Source organism: Cervus elaphus, chromosome 1 (genome assembly GCF_910594005.1).
Source record: "Cervus elaphus chromosome 1, mCerEla1.1, whole genome shotgun sequence".
Lineage (NCBI taxonomy): Eukaryota > Metazoa > Chordata > Mammalia > Artiodactyla > Cervidae > Cervus > Cervus elaphus.
Window position 1 is genome coordinate 48039913 of NC_057815.1, and position 16207 is coordinate 48056119.

The 16207-nt window shown below is 46.8% G+C and overlaps 1 protein-coding gene across 4 annotated transcripts in view; it reads left to right on the top strand.

Moving 5' to 3' along the window:
* Positions 1 to 16207, top strand: part of SERGEF (secretion regulating guanine nucleotide exchange factor) — a 229385-nt gene that overhangs the window by 48298 nt on the left and 164880 nt on the right. For all 4 annotated transcript variants that reach the window (XM_043901778.1, XM_043901769.1, XM_043901751.1 and 1 more), the window contains one exon: positions 7736 to 7902. In XM_043901778.1, the coding sequence (XP_043757713.1) occupies positions 7736 to 7902 (167 nt within the window). The remainder of the gene's footprint in view (positions 1 to 7735; positions 7903 to 16207) is intronic.

The window sequence follows — 16207 nt, forward strand, 5'->3', positions numbered from 1 at the left end:
ACATGTGTCCCCCCAACCTGAACCCCCCTCCCACCTCCCTCCCCACCCCATCCCTCTGGGCTGTCCCAGAGCACCAGCTTTGAGTGCCCTGCTTCATGCATCGAACTTGCACTGGTCATCTATTTTACGTATGGTAATAGAGATGTTTCAATGCTATTCTCTCAAATCATCTCACCCTCGCCTTCTCCCACATAGTCCAAAAGTCTGTTCTTTACATCTGTGTCTTTTTTGCTGTCTTGCATATAGGGTCATCATTACCATCTTTCTAAATTCCATATATATGCATTAATATATTGCATTGGTGTTTTTCTTTCTGACTTCACTCTGTATAATGGGCTCCAGTTTCATCCACCTCATTAGAACTGACTCAAATCTGTTCTTTTTTATAGCTGAGTAATATTCCATTGTGTATATGTACCACAACTTCCTTATCCATTCATCTGCCGATGGACATCTAGGTTGCTTCCATGTCCTGGCTATTGTAAACAGTGCTGTAGTGAACATTGGGGTACACATGTCTCTCAATTCTGATTTCCTTGTATACTATTCATTTTGACCCTGAAAATTTTTAGACATCATTATTAAAGTTTAGACCAGGAGAATGTCTCAGAGGTCATCTATCCCAGTCCTCTTACTGTATGGATGGAAAAAGTATGTTCCCAAAGGGAAGGGACATGTTCAAGGTAATGAAGTCTTGGAGAGAAGCCTGGTTTAGAATCCAGGTCTCTGAGTCTCTGGTTAAAGCATCTTATCTTCTCTAGCTCACCTTGCTTCATCTCTTTCCCATTGCTCTCTCCCACCCTCTTCCTTTTTACCCTTGAGTTTAAATTTATTTGTGCTGTATGATGCGATGTGCCAGATACTATGCTTGCATCTAATAAAAATCCCAAAATCCAATGGTGAAACTTCAGTCTCTTCTCTTATTGTCATTAGAGGCAATGGCCCTAAGATATTGGTAGTTGGCAGCTGGCAGAGATTTGGCAAATCAGTAGAAACTGGGAGTGAAGCGACGGGAATCCTGGGAGAGGCTGTGGTGTTGAGTTGGGGGGGATAGTAGTAATAGGGCTAACATTTACTGTTATGTGTCACGCACTTTATGAAAAAGTATCCTTGCAACAGCCCTACAGAGAAGGTGTTCTTATTCCCATTTTTCATATGTTGAGTCATTTGTTCAAGATTATAGAGCCAGCAAATGACAAGGGTTAGTAGTGGGGAGCAAGAAGTAGGTAAGTGGAGACAGTTAGATTGTTCATTTGTTCATTCAGGCAACAATTTTATTGAGCATCTACTCTGTGCTGGGCATTTTTCTAAGAATCAGGAATGGGCAGATGTAGCGCCTGCTATCATGAGCCAACTCTCTGGAGGGAAGACAGACTTTAATCAACAGTCCTTCTAATGAGTGTACATTTATAAACTGAGACAAGTGCTCCCCAGATGAGGAAAGTGGTTCTCTGAGATTGTTGCGTGGAAGAGTCTGATCTGGGCTGAGGACTGCGCAGAGCTGCAGAGTGAGCAGGAGTTGACGGGGTGAATGAGGTGGGGGGAGAGGAGACGGTGGGGATGGAGGGAAGCAGTGTAGCGGCCTTGAGAAGCAGCAGGGTGACACGTCTGCCCGAGGGCAGTAGCCTGGTGTGCTGGCGTCCGGCCCTGTGCTCTGAGCTCCCCTCTCTGTTCTCCTCTCTCCTACTGGGTGACTCTCGGACACTTAGTTCTGTGTTGAAAACCTCTTGGTTTTTATCATCAAGTGCCTTTTTATAAAGTCTCTGTCCACATAGCAGAACGGAGGATGGGTTACAGAAATGAGGTGCTTATACTCCAAGGACTTAGAATTAACAACCCTGAGAGTAATAGGTGTTTGTAAACAGGTGAATTATAAATAGAGCTCCTAAGTGCACAGAGGTTTCCTCCTCATGTGTGTGTGTGTGTGTGTGTGCGCGCGCGCGTGTGTACTCCAGAAGGTGTCATAGCATCCTGGAACATTCCAGGTGGGAGGGACTGAAGAGGTTGTGTGGACTTCCCTCTGCCTGCCCTGTGGGATTCTTTTTGTAACATCCGCCTCTATTTGCTATAACTCCATTTTGATATCTTCAGTGGCATTGTTTCCTCCTGGGACAGATTCTGTTAAGAAAATATGGACATTCCTTATGTTACAGTGTAACCTACCTTCTTGTCACCTTCAGGACCCCTTTCCTTGAACAGGGTAAAGATTCCTCTTCCCCCGAGGACTGATGGTACTGTCGGAGCTGCTTCTCGCTGCGCCGGTTGCTGTGGCCGCAGCCCCTGCCTGCACCACCATCTCGGGCAGCCCCCGGATGGTAAAGGAAGCTGGCTCCGTGACCATTCCCCATCCACCCCGCTTCCCGAGTCTTCTCTGGCCCGAGAGCGTCCAGGGCTTTGCACCTCATCTTCTTTCTCTTCATTCACTCCCCCTTTTTTGTATTTGCCCGTTTGTTAAGATGCTTATCAAAAGGGGCTTATAAAAAGGCCCCAGGGGATTTAAATCACTTAGTAACAAAATAACATTGCCTGAGTCCCAATTAGACTGGCGCTAGATTGGATCCAACTAGATTGGAACCCCCAATCTAGTGTCTCTGCCCTTTTGTTCCTTTTCATGGCCCCACCACCTTCCCACTAACCTTGAAGTCCTGAAATCAGAGTGCTGTTTATCTCCTCCCATCCCCTTTCTCTCACATCAAATGGGGTGTCAAGCCTTGCAAATTCTTACCTCCCCAGCCCCTCGTGACTTCAGCCTCGGCTGTGGCTGATACATCTCAGGCTTGTGTCTCTGTAGTGGCTTCTTTTCCTTCCTTCCTTTCCTTTTAACTTGCTCCTACTGTGACTTTGCTTATCCCCTCTCCTCACCCCTAGAACCTTTTCCCTGTCAGCAAGAAGGGGCTGGTAAGAGTATCTGTCTCATGGTGTTCTTAGGATACTGCATAGAGATGGTTTAGAACAGTATATAGGGAATTCCCAGAACAGAGTGCTTAGGCACACAGTGGATGCTGTGGAAGGAAATGTTAGCTATGAGTATTATTACTGCCCACCTGCTGATCCTTTGCAGATGTACCACCCCCAAAACACTCATTTCATCAGACCCTACCTCTGCCCCAAAGTCTGCAGTCTGAGACTGAGAGTCCATGTAGCGCTCATCCCTAAAGTGAGCATGCCAGATGAATTGCCAGGGTGTGGGAACAGAAAATTATGATGTCTTTTGTGTTTTTATTTCATTCTTTTAAATTTTCTACCTTTGAAGTGTGTTTTATACTCAGTTCAGTTCAGTCACTCAGTCATATCCAACTCTTTGTGACCCCATGGACTGAAGCACACCAGACTTCCCTGTCTATCACCAGCTCCTGGAGCTTGCTCAAACTCATGTTCATCGAGTTGGTAATGCCATCCAACTGTCTGATCCTCTGTTGTCCCCTTCTCCTCCTACCTTCAATCTTTCCCAGCATCAGGGTCTTTTATACTAGATAGTTTTGAATAAAGGTATTGTTATTGTTCAATCATTAAGTCATGTCTGACTCGTTGCAACCCCATGGACTGCAGCCCACCAGGCTTCCCTGTCCTTTAGTATCTCCCAGAGTTTGCTCAAACTCATGTCCATTAAGTCGGTGGTGCCACCCAACCATCTCATTCTCTATTGCTCCCTTCTCCTCCTGCCCTCAATCTTTCCCAGCATCAGGGTCTTTTCCAATGAGTTGGTTCTTGGCATCAGGTGGCCAAAGTATTGGAACTTCAGCTTCAGCATCAGTCCTTCCAATTCAGGGTTGATTTCCTTAAGGATTGACTGGTTTGATCTCCGTGCTGTCCAATGGACTCTCAAGAGTCTTCTCCACTTTTATTTTTATCTTTATCTTTGCATATGTGAATGTGAAGTCGCTCAGTCGTGTCTGACTCTTTGCGACCCGATGGACTGTAGCCTACCAGGCTTTTCAGTCCATGGGATTTTCCAGGCAAGAGTACTGGAGTGGGTTGCCATTTCCTTCTCCATAAAAGTATCTAATTCACAAATATGTATAATGCAAGTGCATGCTTTAATAAATGAATATGCATGTATATATATATGTATGTGTATGTTGGAAGTATTTTGCTGATAGAAGTGCAAGCAAATAAGTCTTGATGGTCAGGTCCAGACCCTGAGCCTGGCGTTGCCCTGTGGCGGCCCCAGCCTGGCAGCCCTGACTCGCCTCCACCTCCCAGCCTTGCGACCCTCACACTCTCCACCTGCCCACCTCGTGCTTTTGGATTTCTGTCATTGCTTCTCCCCTCTCCCTGCTCCTGGAATGTTCTCCCTGATTTTCTCATTTTCTTTTCCTATCCAGAAGTTCACCTTAATGCCATTTGTTTCATCAAGCCTGCTGGTACAATTCCAACTTGGAATGCTCCCTCTAAGTTCCTTAGACCTTCCTTGTTAATACCACTCATCTGGCCCCGTTGTTTTCTCCACTGCATTGGGACCCTTGGCCATGTATGTTTCTTGGTTATTCTATGTTAGCTCTCACATGGATGTGCCTTTTAACTATAATTTGCTTGCTGACTTTATTTTGAGCTGTATGTTGTTTCTCCCGTTTATCTGGAGACACACACCTATACTTGTTGGATGACATTAATATATCTATTTTTTTATCATAGTAATATATAATTATTTGTGCTGATGTGCTGTGTACTCACTTGTGTGTGACTCATTGCGACCCTATGGACTGTAGCCTGCCAGACACCCCTGTCCGTGAGATTTTCCAGGCAAGAATACTGGAGTGGGTTGTCATTTCCTCCTCCAGGGGATCTCCCAGCCCCGGGATCTAACCTGCGTCTCTTGCATCTCCTGCATTGCAGGTGGATTCTTAACTGCTTGAGCCATTGGGGAAGCCCTGTACAATTATTTACTGTAAGGTAAAGATTCATTTGTTATACATTTGGGATCTGAATGTCCTTGGATTTGCCAGCATGCTTCAGCTCGAGGCAGGCAGACATTTATCTACAGTGCATTAATGAACATCTTTTGTGTGTGGATTCATTGTTTTCTTTTATTCCAGGTGACCTAAAAATCGTAATCCTTGTGTTTAATGCCTTTATTTCAGTGCTTGTAGTTGCAAGTTCTGAATGGTCCTCTGGGAAGGAGGCCATTCTAGTGAGGAAAGCTGGATGGTACACAGAACATATCCATTTAATCTGAGTTTTCCCCCTCTTCAAACATTGTGAGAACGGCTATTTCATCAGCCAGGTTTCCTCAGTTTGTGACAGCAGCTGTGCAATCATTGAGTCTGCCATTGGTCTTAGAATCAGAAGACAAAGGTTTAAATCTTGCTTTTCATCTTCTGCTGGTTTCATGGACTTGATCAAGTCATGTACCCTCTCAAGTCATCTAATCTTATCTGTAAAATAAGCTTACTAATCTATACTTCCCAGAATTCTTATGAGGGTTGATTAAGATATGATCTGTGAATATGCTAGACCCCTGGGAGGTGGTCAGCTTAAAGGAAAAGGAAAAAGGGATCACTCCCTCTGTCCCCTGTGAGCCTTCCAATGCAAAGTGTATTTTGGGGAGAAACAGACAGCTTCAGGGAGTGGACCTACCCGACTGAGCAATCTTAGGTTGGAGCCCAAAGGCTGGCTATCCAGGCAGCCTGACTGTCTCTAATAAAATGTCTGTGGCATCCCCAGGGAGCATGGAGATTAATTAGTTCATCTTTGTAAAGTGCTTTGAAGGTGAAAAGTGCTATATAAGTGGAATGGTTGAATTGCTATTGGAAATGTAATCATGGTAGCGCCATATTCTGGCAGTCTTGCCTGTCTTGGACATTAGTAATCAATAGCAGAGAAGGTTCTAAGATGTCTCACTTGATAAGAAAGGATTCACTGTGGGGTTTGTGATAACACAGTTCTTTCTGTAGTCTTGCAGTTAGCAACTTGCCAGTTCTTCTCAGCAGAGGAATGCTAGTGTTCTTTAAGAAATAGCAGTTTCATCCTCTGGCTTCTTGGGGCTCTTCTTGCTAAGGCAGCCTGGTGGTAAACCCCAGTGAGCTCAAGCAGAGGGACAGTTTGCCAGTTGGGAATGCTTTGTGGGTCCTGGACCCTTGAGCTCCCCCCGCTCAATCCTACAGAAGTTAAGGAAGAGTTAAGAGATGTTGATGTGGGCCAGTGTGAATAACCACTGCAGAGTGGTATCATGGACTAGTAGAAGGAGCTGTGGCTTAACTGTGTGACCCAAGGCTGGTCACTTCTCTGAACCTTAATTTTCTCACCTGTTTAATGGGATCATAGTGGTTGATGAGTACAGTAATAAAGGTGCTCATAGGAAGGAGATTTCTTCCATTCTGAGGAGAGTTTAAAAGTCAAGAAAGGTTTTGCAGAACTGGGATCCATGAGCTGGACTCTAAAGGTTGAGTCAGATGAATGATGTAAGGAAGGGGCATCCATGGCAAAAGGAACAGCGCGTGTGAGGTCAGGAAACAGCACATCTGAATGGACCCCTTCCCTGTTCTTATAATATATCTGCTACCCCATGGGTTGCACAGACTTGGTTCCCTCTTTGAGGAAGCCTGGAAGAATTTTTTGGTATCGACATTGGTGTCTGTGAGCAGATTGGTCCTGAGAACCATATTCCCCCAGAGCCCTGTACCCCTTCACAACTCTGACATTTCCCCTGTGGTTGTTTTTTCACTGACACTATAAACCATATGTTGAATGTGGGGCCAGATGAAGCTCTGATACTAAAACACAGAGTATGTAGTAGATTTGTCTAGAATTTAATATGCATTACTTGGTGTTTTGTCTCTTAAGCAAAGTTTTTCTTTGTTAAAACAAACATGTATAAAGAATTTATACAGCGCACATGGTTATGCATATTTATTGCAGAGAATCTGTTAATAATCTATGCCTCATCAGATTTTGCATTTCTGTTGAAATAACAAATGCGGCACTTGGTACAACTGAGTAAGTTCGGTGAATTCTGTCTTATCTGGGAGAAGAAAGGCCGGTTCCTTTTTTCCAAACTTCATTTTCTTCAGTCGTCTTTAGCACTGGCCAGCTTCCCAGGTGGTGCATTTGGGGGACTGACTGCTTTTCTGGCTCCAGTGATTTTGTCTTTTTTTTTTTTTTTCCTCTCACTCCCTTCCCTCTAGCACACATAGGCATTCGCCTTGGGACTGTTAGCATTGCTCCTGTGGGTAAGAGCACAGACTCTGGAAGGTCCTCTGTGTTATGTGGAGGGGAAAACACGTGCCAGTGGCTACTGAGAGGTTGTGGCCTGGGGAAAATCAGGAGCCCGGGGAACCTCAAGGTGGCGGGTGGGGGGCTCTGGATTGGATGAGAAGGAGGGGAGCCCAAGAACAGATATCATTTTCCCCTGCAAAGTGCGAGGCAGGTGTAGGGGAGGGGAGGGGGGTTAGAAATGTTACATAGAGAGCAGTGGAAGTGTTCTCTGTGGCCATGTCCACATCTGTTAAAAGGCAGGAGCCCAGGCTGTAGAAGCAGCCTCTGCTGGAACCCAGCTTTGGCACTCACTCCTTGTTGGATCTTGATCAAGTCAGACATCTCACCTCTCTGAGCCTCACTTCCCACACCTGTAAACATGTGCCTGTGCGCACCTTCTTTACAGGAAGATAGGAAGGCCCCTGCTGCGTGGTAGTTGGTACTGAAATGAGTGATCACACATTCTCTTGTAGTTCTTTGCTTACCCATGGGAGCACAGCCGTGGAATATAGCCTTAATTCAAGTTTTGTTTTTGTTTTAGTAACTGGCAAGGTGTTTACCTGGGGCCGAGCGGACTACGGTCAGCTGGGGAGGACAGTGGAGACTCGTGAAGGCTGGCAGTCAGAGAAGCAGGATCCATCCCTCCCCGGCTCCGGGCCACAGAAGGGCACACCTTCGTGTCTGCCTTGCTTAACAGGAGCGACTGAGGTAGGAAGTGACCTCTTTCCACAGAGGTGACGTGTCTCTTCCTTGTCTTTTGGGGGAGCGTCCACTGAAGGCCTGCTGTGTGCCTATAGTCCAGGCTGTGTGGTGAGTTTCACACAGGAGGCTGAAGGGGTCTTCGCTTTGAGTTGTTCAAGTTGAATATGGTAGAAAAGGCAGTCACCCAGATACCTGTACTGTAGGGCAGACTGTCTGTGACTCCTCTGGAGATTCCAGGGGCTCCAGGTCCTCTTCAGAGGGTGAGAGATGCATTCAGGGTACAGGACTGGGTTGGGCTTTGCGGAGGACCCAGCTTGAGCTGTGCCTTGGAGGATGGGTGAGACTTGAGCAGGCGTGAGAGGGAAAGGAGGACTTGAGTCGTGGGGGTGGGGAAGTGAGGAGGGCGTTTGGGGAGCGTTGGTGGTTCTGTTTGGCTGGAGCCTGGGGTGTCTGTGGTGGGGAATATGAGGTAATATCAGAAGGATGAGTTGGGACTTTATCAGAGGGGCCTCTAATACTAAGCTGAGTAGTTTGCTCTTCTGTTTATATTTCCCAGTGTAGAAAACACAGTAGTTCAGTTGCTTATTCAAGCCCCTTTAGTTCCCTGAAATGTCTTGAATTTCTCCATTTAAGGCAGGAGTCTTAATTTCTCCAGGGTATGTTTCTTTCTTTCTTTTTTTTTTTTGGGTATGTGTTTCTATTACTAAACTTTATTTTACTGCTGTCCTTAAAAAAAAGAAAAGAAAAGCAAAGTCTAGGTTTTTGAGAAGGAGGAGGATGGCCACTCAGGAAATGTGCCTCTGAACCCAAGTTGACTTCATGTAGGAGTTCAGTCTTCATTGAGTCTGTCAAAAAAATTAATAAGCTAGTGAGACTTCTGTAATTAGCATCAGACTAGTTACAACCCTGTCCATACCTAGAGGGCTTCCCCTCCCCTGGGGCCTGCCTGGCCTCCTCCTTCCGGGTATGTAGGACGGTTCTCAATTTTTGCCTCACATCCTAGCCCTGGTCCTCCTGGGTCTTTCCTTGGTGCTGGATTGAGTCTGTCTATCTGTCTTTTTCTTTCATTGTAAAGGCACTGAACAGTACCAATTTAGATATGATAACATTAGTAATAAAACCACCTGTTATCTGCCACCCTAACACAACTACATTCCTTTTTTCATATACACACGTAGACACTTTACAAAGTTGTAATGCTGGCATTTATGATGTTTTATACTTATTCTTCATTTATTTTATCACAAATGCCTTGTTTTGTTTCTTCTTGGTCTTTGAAGGTTACTCAAAATGACTGTCTATTATTATATGGTTTGAAGGTTCTGGGGTTTTCCAAACCATTCTGTGAATATTGGACATTGAGATCATTTCTTCTTTTTTTTGGTCACTATAGTGAATTCTGCAGCAAATACCCTGTTGAACTGTTTCTTGAAGGGAAAATCTTGGGGATGACATTGCAGGGGCAAAGGGCATGAGCATCTTCATGGCTTTTGCTGTATTTCTGTAGATTGTGTTTGAGAGAAGTTGACTCCAGTGAAGGAGGGAATGCAGTACTTGAGCTAGTGCTGTCTGCTGAGCGAGGAAGGTGCTGAGAGCTTGGTACCTGTTGCTTCAGACTCTCTTGCTTTCCTTTTCTTTCCCAGAATGCTTAAAACATAGCGGTCAGGTAGCATAGCAGAGGCACACCGGCTTCATGGATTTTTCTGTCTCTGGTTTTATTGGCAAGATGAGGACAAGAATACCTGCCACAGAAGGTGATCAATGAAGGTCACACGCAAAGTTTTTGGCACCCACCCAGCATGCAGTACCTGCATGCTGCATCTTTCCCTTTGGAGCCTTGGAATGCCTGGCGGTGGTCATGCTATGTAGCCCCGTGGCAGTGCAAGCAGATAGCTGGAGAGCCTCACCTTGATGTGATTTTTATTGAGCTTCTTGGCAGGGCAGTGTGAGGAGTCAGCTTGAGCCCTGAGCCCCGTGGCAGCTTCATTCCTGTGCTCCCCTCCATCTCCTCCCAGGCCCTGGGAAGCTGGTACTGGTGTGTGTACTCACTGGTTTCACTGCAGGTGCAGACCCCAGGTTGTTTCCTGTTGGTAAGTTGGGTCTGGGAATTCTCTCTGCTGTTGATGTCCAGGTCTGGCTGCTCAGGCAGCTATTTGCTGGAGGCCCAGAGCTGTAAGCTGCTAGGAGTGGGTTCACCTTAGAGAAGACCAGAGCTGTAATAAACCAGGGAATACCCTGAGAGGGGCTTGGCCAGGGAGGTGCACAGACACCTGGGGAGACAGGAACAGCCTTGGACTAAGCTGATGATTCCTGACCTTCAAGGACCTGAGTGGCCCATAGCTGACCTGTTACCTTCTGCTATGTCCAGGGATAAAGAGAGGGAGGAGGGAGCTATCTGGGCTGAGGCATCAGGTAGGATGTCTGCCCAGGAGGATCCAGAGAGACAACCAAGTGGGATAGGAAAGCACAGGGAGACACAGTTGGACTGAGGTCTGACTGACCCCTCCCACGATCAAAGGAAAGCAAATAAATCCTGTGTAACTTGGTGGTTATTATGGCCCAGGAAGCATGCTAAATGCTTTACATTTATTCTTTCATTTTTACAATAAACTTGGACACAGATGTTATAATCATTGCGGTAAAAATAAGGAGACTAATGGGTAAGTTGCTGGCCTTGGATCACACAGTAGGTAAACTGTGGGGCTGGGACTTGGACTTAAAGCTCTCATACTTTCTGTAGAGATGAAACAATGTTGCCTGTGTATGCTCACCTGCAGGGAAGTTCTGGGAGTCAGGATCTCTGGATTCTTTGAGAGTCCCAATTCTTTTCTTCTGAGCCCTGTCTTATCTCTAGCCTGAGAAAGACCGAGATTTTAGACCAGACAGGCCGTGGCTCAGTGTTCTTACAGCACTGAAGACTGTGTTTCATGCACTGTCAGCTTCGCCTTAGGTACTGGCCCTCTCCAACCACGCTTGGAAAGTTCCAGGGTGAGCACAATGGTTGGGATTACCCCCATGCACATGTCAGCGCAGGGTGTGTGTGAACTGGTTTGTTTCCTCTCCACCTGCAGCCTTTCGCTTTCTAAGTTCCCGGTGGGGCTACTCTCTGTTCATTTCCTGTGGAACGCTGGTTCTGAACTCCACCCAAAGGTAGAAGCCTGCACTTCCCAGTAGGACAGAAGTGTCTGTACTCACTTAGTGGGTTCAGTGGGGCTCCCCCAAGATTCTGAAGCAGCTAGATTAGGGTACCTGTGATGTTAGTAGAACCATCAGGAGACATTCTTGACTGAAGGTCAACAGCCTCTGAGGGGACAAGGTCCAGCTTGGGGTTCAGAAGACCTGGGTCTTGCCATGATTCTTCCCTGACTGGGTAAACTTGGGTAAACCCCTTTCCTCCTGTACCCCCACCTCCCTTTTTTTGAGAGTCATTCAGTCATGTCCAACTCTTTGTGACCCCATGGACTGTTGTCTGCCAGGCTTTTCTCTCTATGGAATTCTCTAGGCCAGGAGACTGGAGTGAGTAGCCGATCCCTTCTCCAGGCGATCTTTCTAACCCAGGGGTTGAACCCAGGTCTCCCACACTGCAGGTGAATTCTTTACCATCTGAGCTACCGGGGAAGCCCAAGAGTACTGGACTATCCCTTCTCCAGCGGATCTTCCTGATTCAGGAATTGAACCAGGGTCTCCTGCATTGCAGGTGGATTCTTTACCAGCTGAGCCACCAGGGAAGCCCCATGATTCTACCCTGACTGGGTAAACTTGGACAAACGCCTTTCCTCCTGTACCCTTAGTTCTCCAATATATAGGTTAGGGTTGTTAGACCAGGTGATTCCTAAGGTTTCTTATACCTCTTAAAGTCCTTTCCATTTCTGATTCTTATTTTAAGGAGCTGATCCTTACTTAAATTTGTAATGACTCCTGCCCCTAGAGTCCCTAGGTGTCATAGCCAAGGTCACTCAACCCCGAGCTGCTGGCCCAACTTTGGCAGATCTGGAAATGTTGGCTCTGTTCGCTGCCCTTGTTCCTCATCCCCAGGGCCTCCTGTTCCAGTTTAGGTCATTGGGACTTGGATGCTCCCACCTGGCCCTCCCAGGACTTGCAGTTCGGCTCTGACTCCCGTCCCTGTGACTGTGACCTTATTGCTGGTAACAGCAGACCTGGGTGACTCCACCTTCCTACATCCCCCTCCTACCACCCCCGCTGCTGGTTCTGTGTGTGCTATCCCACCTTTGTGCATGTCTCTTGGGTCTATCCCCTTCTTGGCTTTGGACTCTTGCCCATTCCGTAGGTAACCTGGGGAACATTGGTTGACACCTACCATATGCTTGCTTTTGGTGGTGGCTGGGGAGGTGGGTACAAAGATAAAGAATAGTCTTTGCCATCAAAGAATTTCCAGGTGTGTAAATAAATTCCTTACCATGTAGAGTGAAAAGTGCTGTGGGAGGTGTGTACAAAAGGCCAAGGGAGCAGTGAAGATGGAATGATTTACTCTGAGGACACTAACAAAAAAGAAGTGTTTGGACTGGGTCCTTAAAGATGAGTAGTTTAGCAAGGGGGAAGGACTTTCCAGGCAGAGGGAACAACATGAGCTGAAGTCTTGAACCTGGATCTGCTTTTAGCTCCTGGTACAGGCGGGATGGCTGCCACGTCCTGTGGTCCAGCCGAGTTTTATAGTCTGGCTGCCTGTTTCACTTGTTCCATCACTGCCAGCCATCCTTCTGGTAGAAGTCCTGTCTAAAAGAGAGTAACTCTCATGTGCGTCATCTCTCTTGATCCCAGTGTGATGCTGTGAAGTAGGCCAGAATAGGAATGTTTATCCTTGTTTTATAAGTGAGGAAACTGAGACCTGGAGAGGCTTGCTGGGAATTAGGAGAAGACCTGAGACTAAGCCTGCTTCCCAGTGTTTCTGAGAGCCTTGCTCTGGGCTCAGTCTGCAGCCATGGTCCTGAGTCATGTTCCTGGTTTAAATTCTGCCCACGTCTGGTTGAAGAGCACCAGATCCCAGCCAGGGAGCTCAGTGCACACGTGCACGTGTGCACATATGCAGCCACTGGAGCAAGAAACATGGAAATAAACAAGAGCTGAACCAGGGATTGGGTAATTGTCAAGCCGAAATGCCACCAACCCTCATTTTGCTACAGGACTGAAACTGTTTGTTGGAGAATCAACCTGTGCCCAGGGTCTAAGTGAAATCTGTCAGAATGAGTGGGAAAGCAGCTATTTTTAGTTTGCAGAGTCACTCACTCAGCTGTGTTAGCTGAGGTTTGAGCCAGTCCCCTACGCTTTCCACAGTGTTATTTCTGAAGGAGAAATACCACTTGAATGCTGTGTAAAACCCATTAATGAACCTGGAAGTTTCCAGGGCGTCTTTGTCCTGCATCTCCCTCAGAAGGCTGCCTTTCCTGAATGACCTTCCTCCTTTCCTATATTTAATACATTTCTAATTTTAAGTTTGTGTCAAGACTGTGGGACTTCGGTGCCCTAAATAACACAGAAATCTACCACCAGCAATCAGCTGAGTCTGGAGGGCTCTGGCAGAATGGAACACAACCTGAAAAAGCATCCCCGAGTAGCTGTCTGGGAAGTCATCCGCAGCATCACGGCTCTTCTCAAGGGGCGGGAGGTCTCTGAGAGCATGGCATCTGGCTGCCCAAGCTGTCCGGGTGGAGCGGTTTCAGAGGCCTCCCCAGATGCGAGGGGCAGTTTTCATACAAACAGGGTTTCATTGGAGATTAGAAAAGCTAGCACATCTATGCTGTAGCTGCTGACCTAACCGGAGGAGAAAAACACAAAACAAACCTCAAAGCAGGGAACTGGATTTGTTTGTGTGAACACTCAGGAGAGGAGGAGTCACCAGTCAGGGCTGTCTTGTTTGAAATTGATGGTCAAGGATCTGATGCAGAAGTGCTTATTTACTGCCCGCTCTTTTCTTATTTATTTGTATTTATTCACCTCTTCTCACTGAACTATATAAGATCCAGGAGGGCAAGGACCTTATCATCCCGTTCAAAGCCGTGTTCCCGGTGTCTGGCATAGATCCCGGCACCTCAGAGGTGCTTAGTGGATGTTTACTGATTGAATACATGAGAAAGATATGGTTTCTGAGGCTGTGGTCCTCTTCAGCTCCCCTTCAGCTTCTCCCTCTCTCTCTCTGTCGCTACAGTCTGTGCTTCTCAATCTCAGGCCAGTTCCAGAATAAGCACTTCCATGTTCTCAGGCATGTGGGCATCAATTGTCCAACAGAGCCAGAAGATGGACAGACTTGTAAAATGCCCAAACAACCTGGAAGTTTCCTATGAAGTCTGAAGTGTTTCACAGTTGACCAGTTTATGCCTTCACGTGTGTTCATCTTCGGTTTTTCTTCTTTTATCCAGCAGATGCTTATGTCTGCCTGTCTGTCTGGGCACTCCATGAGCCGAACGGGGGCAGCAGAGCAGAGTGGGACAGGTCGTGTCTTAGGAGCTCATGAGCTGGTGTCAGGGCTAGGTAAAGTTCATTGCAGGACAAGCAGAATGTGTCAGAGGCGGTGAGAGAGTCTGACATTGAAACTCTGTTGATCCCATCCCTTCCCCTGCCCTCGGGGACCTTTTTCTTTCTTGCATTTTCAGTCCCTGTGGTTCTTTTGGGTTCTACAGGGTTGGGGTGGGGTAGGGTGGTGGGGGTGGGAGGTGGTGACTGGAAAGGCTTCCTGAGTTGGAAGCTTTGACATTAAATTAGTTCTCAAGGGAGTTAATGTGAAGTAACAGGGAAATCTTGGCAAGAGCTTGCATTAAGAGGAAAGCAGAGGAAGAGCAGCCAGATAGAGATGAGTATTGACAGGACAGGGAGAAAGCGAGCCAGGAACTGCAGCGCCGCAGAAGCCCGGGGGATTTCAGCAGGAGGTCAGGGAGCTGGGACCCGGAGACAAGACCACTGGCCTTGGCGATGTGGAGTGGGGGTGACGCATCAGAGACAAGCTTAGGTGGAAGCTAACACAAGGACGTGGTACAAATGGAAGGCTGAGGAGAAACCCAGGCTGCAGGCGTGAACAGAATCAGGAGATTCGGTGGTCAAAGGAGGTTGAGGACGAACGTGGACACTTGAAAGGAGAGCTTGGTTCAAGTTAGTTTTATAAGCTCGAGGAACCTGGGGTGGGACAGAAACCTGAACGCAAGGATCAGAGAGAAGGAAAGAGAGAAATCAGGACAGAGGCAAGGACGGGGGCTGGGGGATGTGGCTGGAACAGGGCTGCCAATGCAGTGAGGGTGAAGAGGGACATCGCTGTGAAGGGCTTAGTTCCAACAGGAAAGAAGGATGCTTTTTCTTTCAGCACAGGAATAAAGAGAAAAGGGGCTGTGGGAAGATGGAAGTTTCAAGGTGGAGAAGAACAACGCTTTCACTGAAGTGTGTGCACCATTTGTTGTCTTATTTTATCTTAGTTTTGTTTATTTATCCAGTCAGTGTTTACTGTATCCTACTGTGGGCCACGCACAGTGCTGTGAGCCAAGTTTTCACAAAGAAAAGGCAAAGTTGCTGACCCGATGCTGTAATACCATATTTATTAGTAATACAGTCCTTACTAATCTGTCCATCTCTGAATCAACCTGGAGCTCTTTGACGGCCTACACTGTCTTAAATTTATTTTTATATAATTAGGGCCTGGCTTGGTACAAAGTAAATCATCAGGAGAAGTGCACTGACACAGTGCAAGAACTCCTGTTGGAGGGGTGGGGGGCGTAAATCTTGCTTAGATCGAAAGATGAATTGTCTGCTGCCGTGATATGGTTAGTGTGAGGAGGCTTCCAGGGAGGGATAGTTTGCTTTACTCTGCACTGGGTGCATCCTGGTAGCACTCTGCAGACTCTGGACTGGGTCCTTGTCTTCCGAGGAAAAGCAGCAAGAAGAGGACCGGCCTCAATGAGGACTGGCACAGAGATGTTAACTCATGACCATGGTCAACCCTACCGCTTTCTGGAGTTGGATCTCTGGTGGACAGAGGCTTGAATATGGAGTGAGACCTGGGTTGGAATTTCTGCTCTGTCACCTTTAGTCCATATGACTAAAAAACCGGTGAAAACCTCTCCAAGCGTTAGTTTTCTCATCTACAAAATGGGAGTAATAATATCTAGTTTACCTTGCCCACAGGATTATTGAAAGATGCAAATAAACTATATAAGGGCTCTTGTGAACTGCAAAGTGCTATACAAAAGAGTTACTATTGGGTTCATAACATGCGAGCCACTCTGTACTTCAGACGCATGTTTTATTATAAGTTTGAATCAGAGCTGCTCTTCTGTCTTAATCACTTGAGATCTTAGGAGCTACAAAGAAC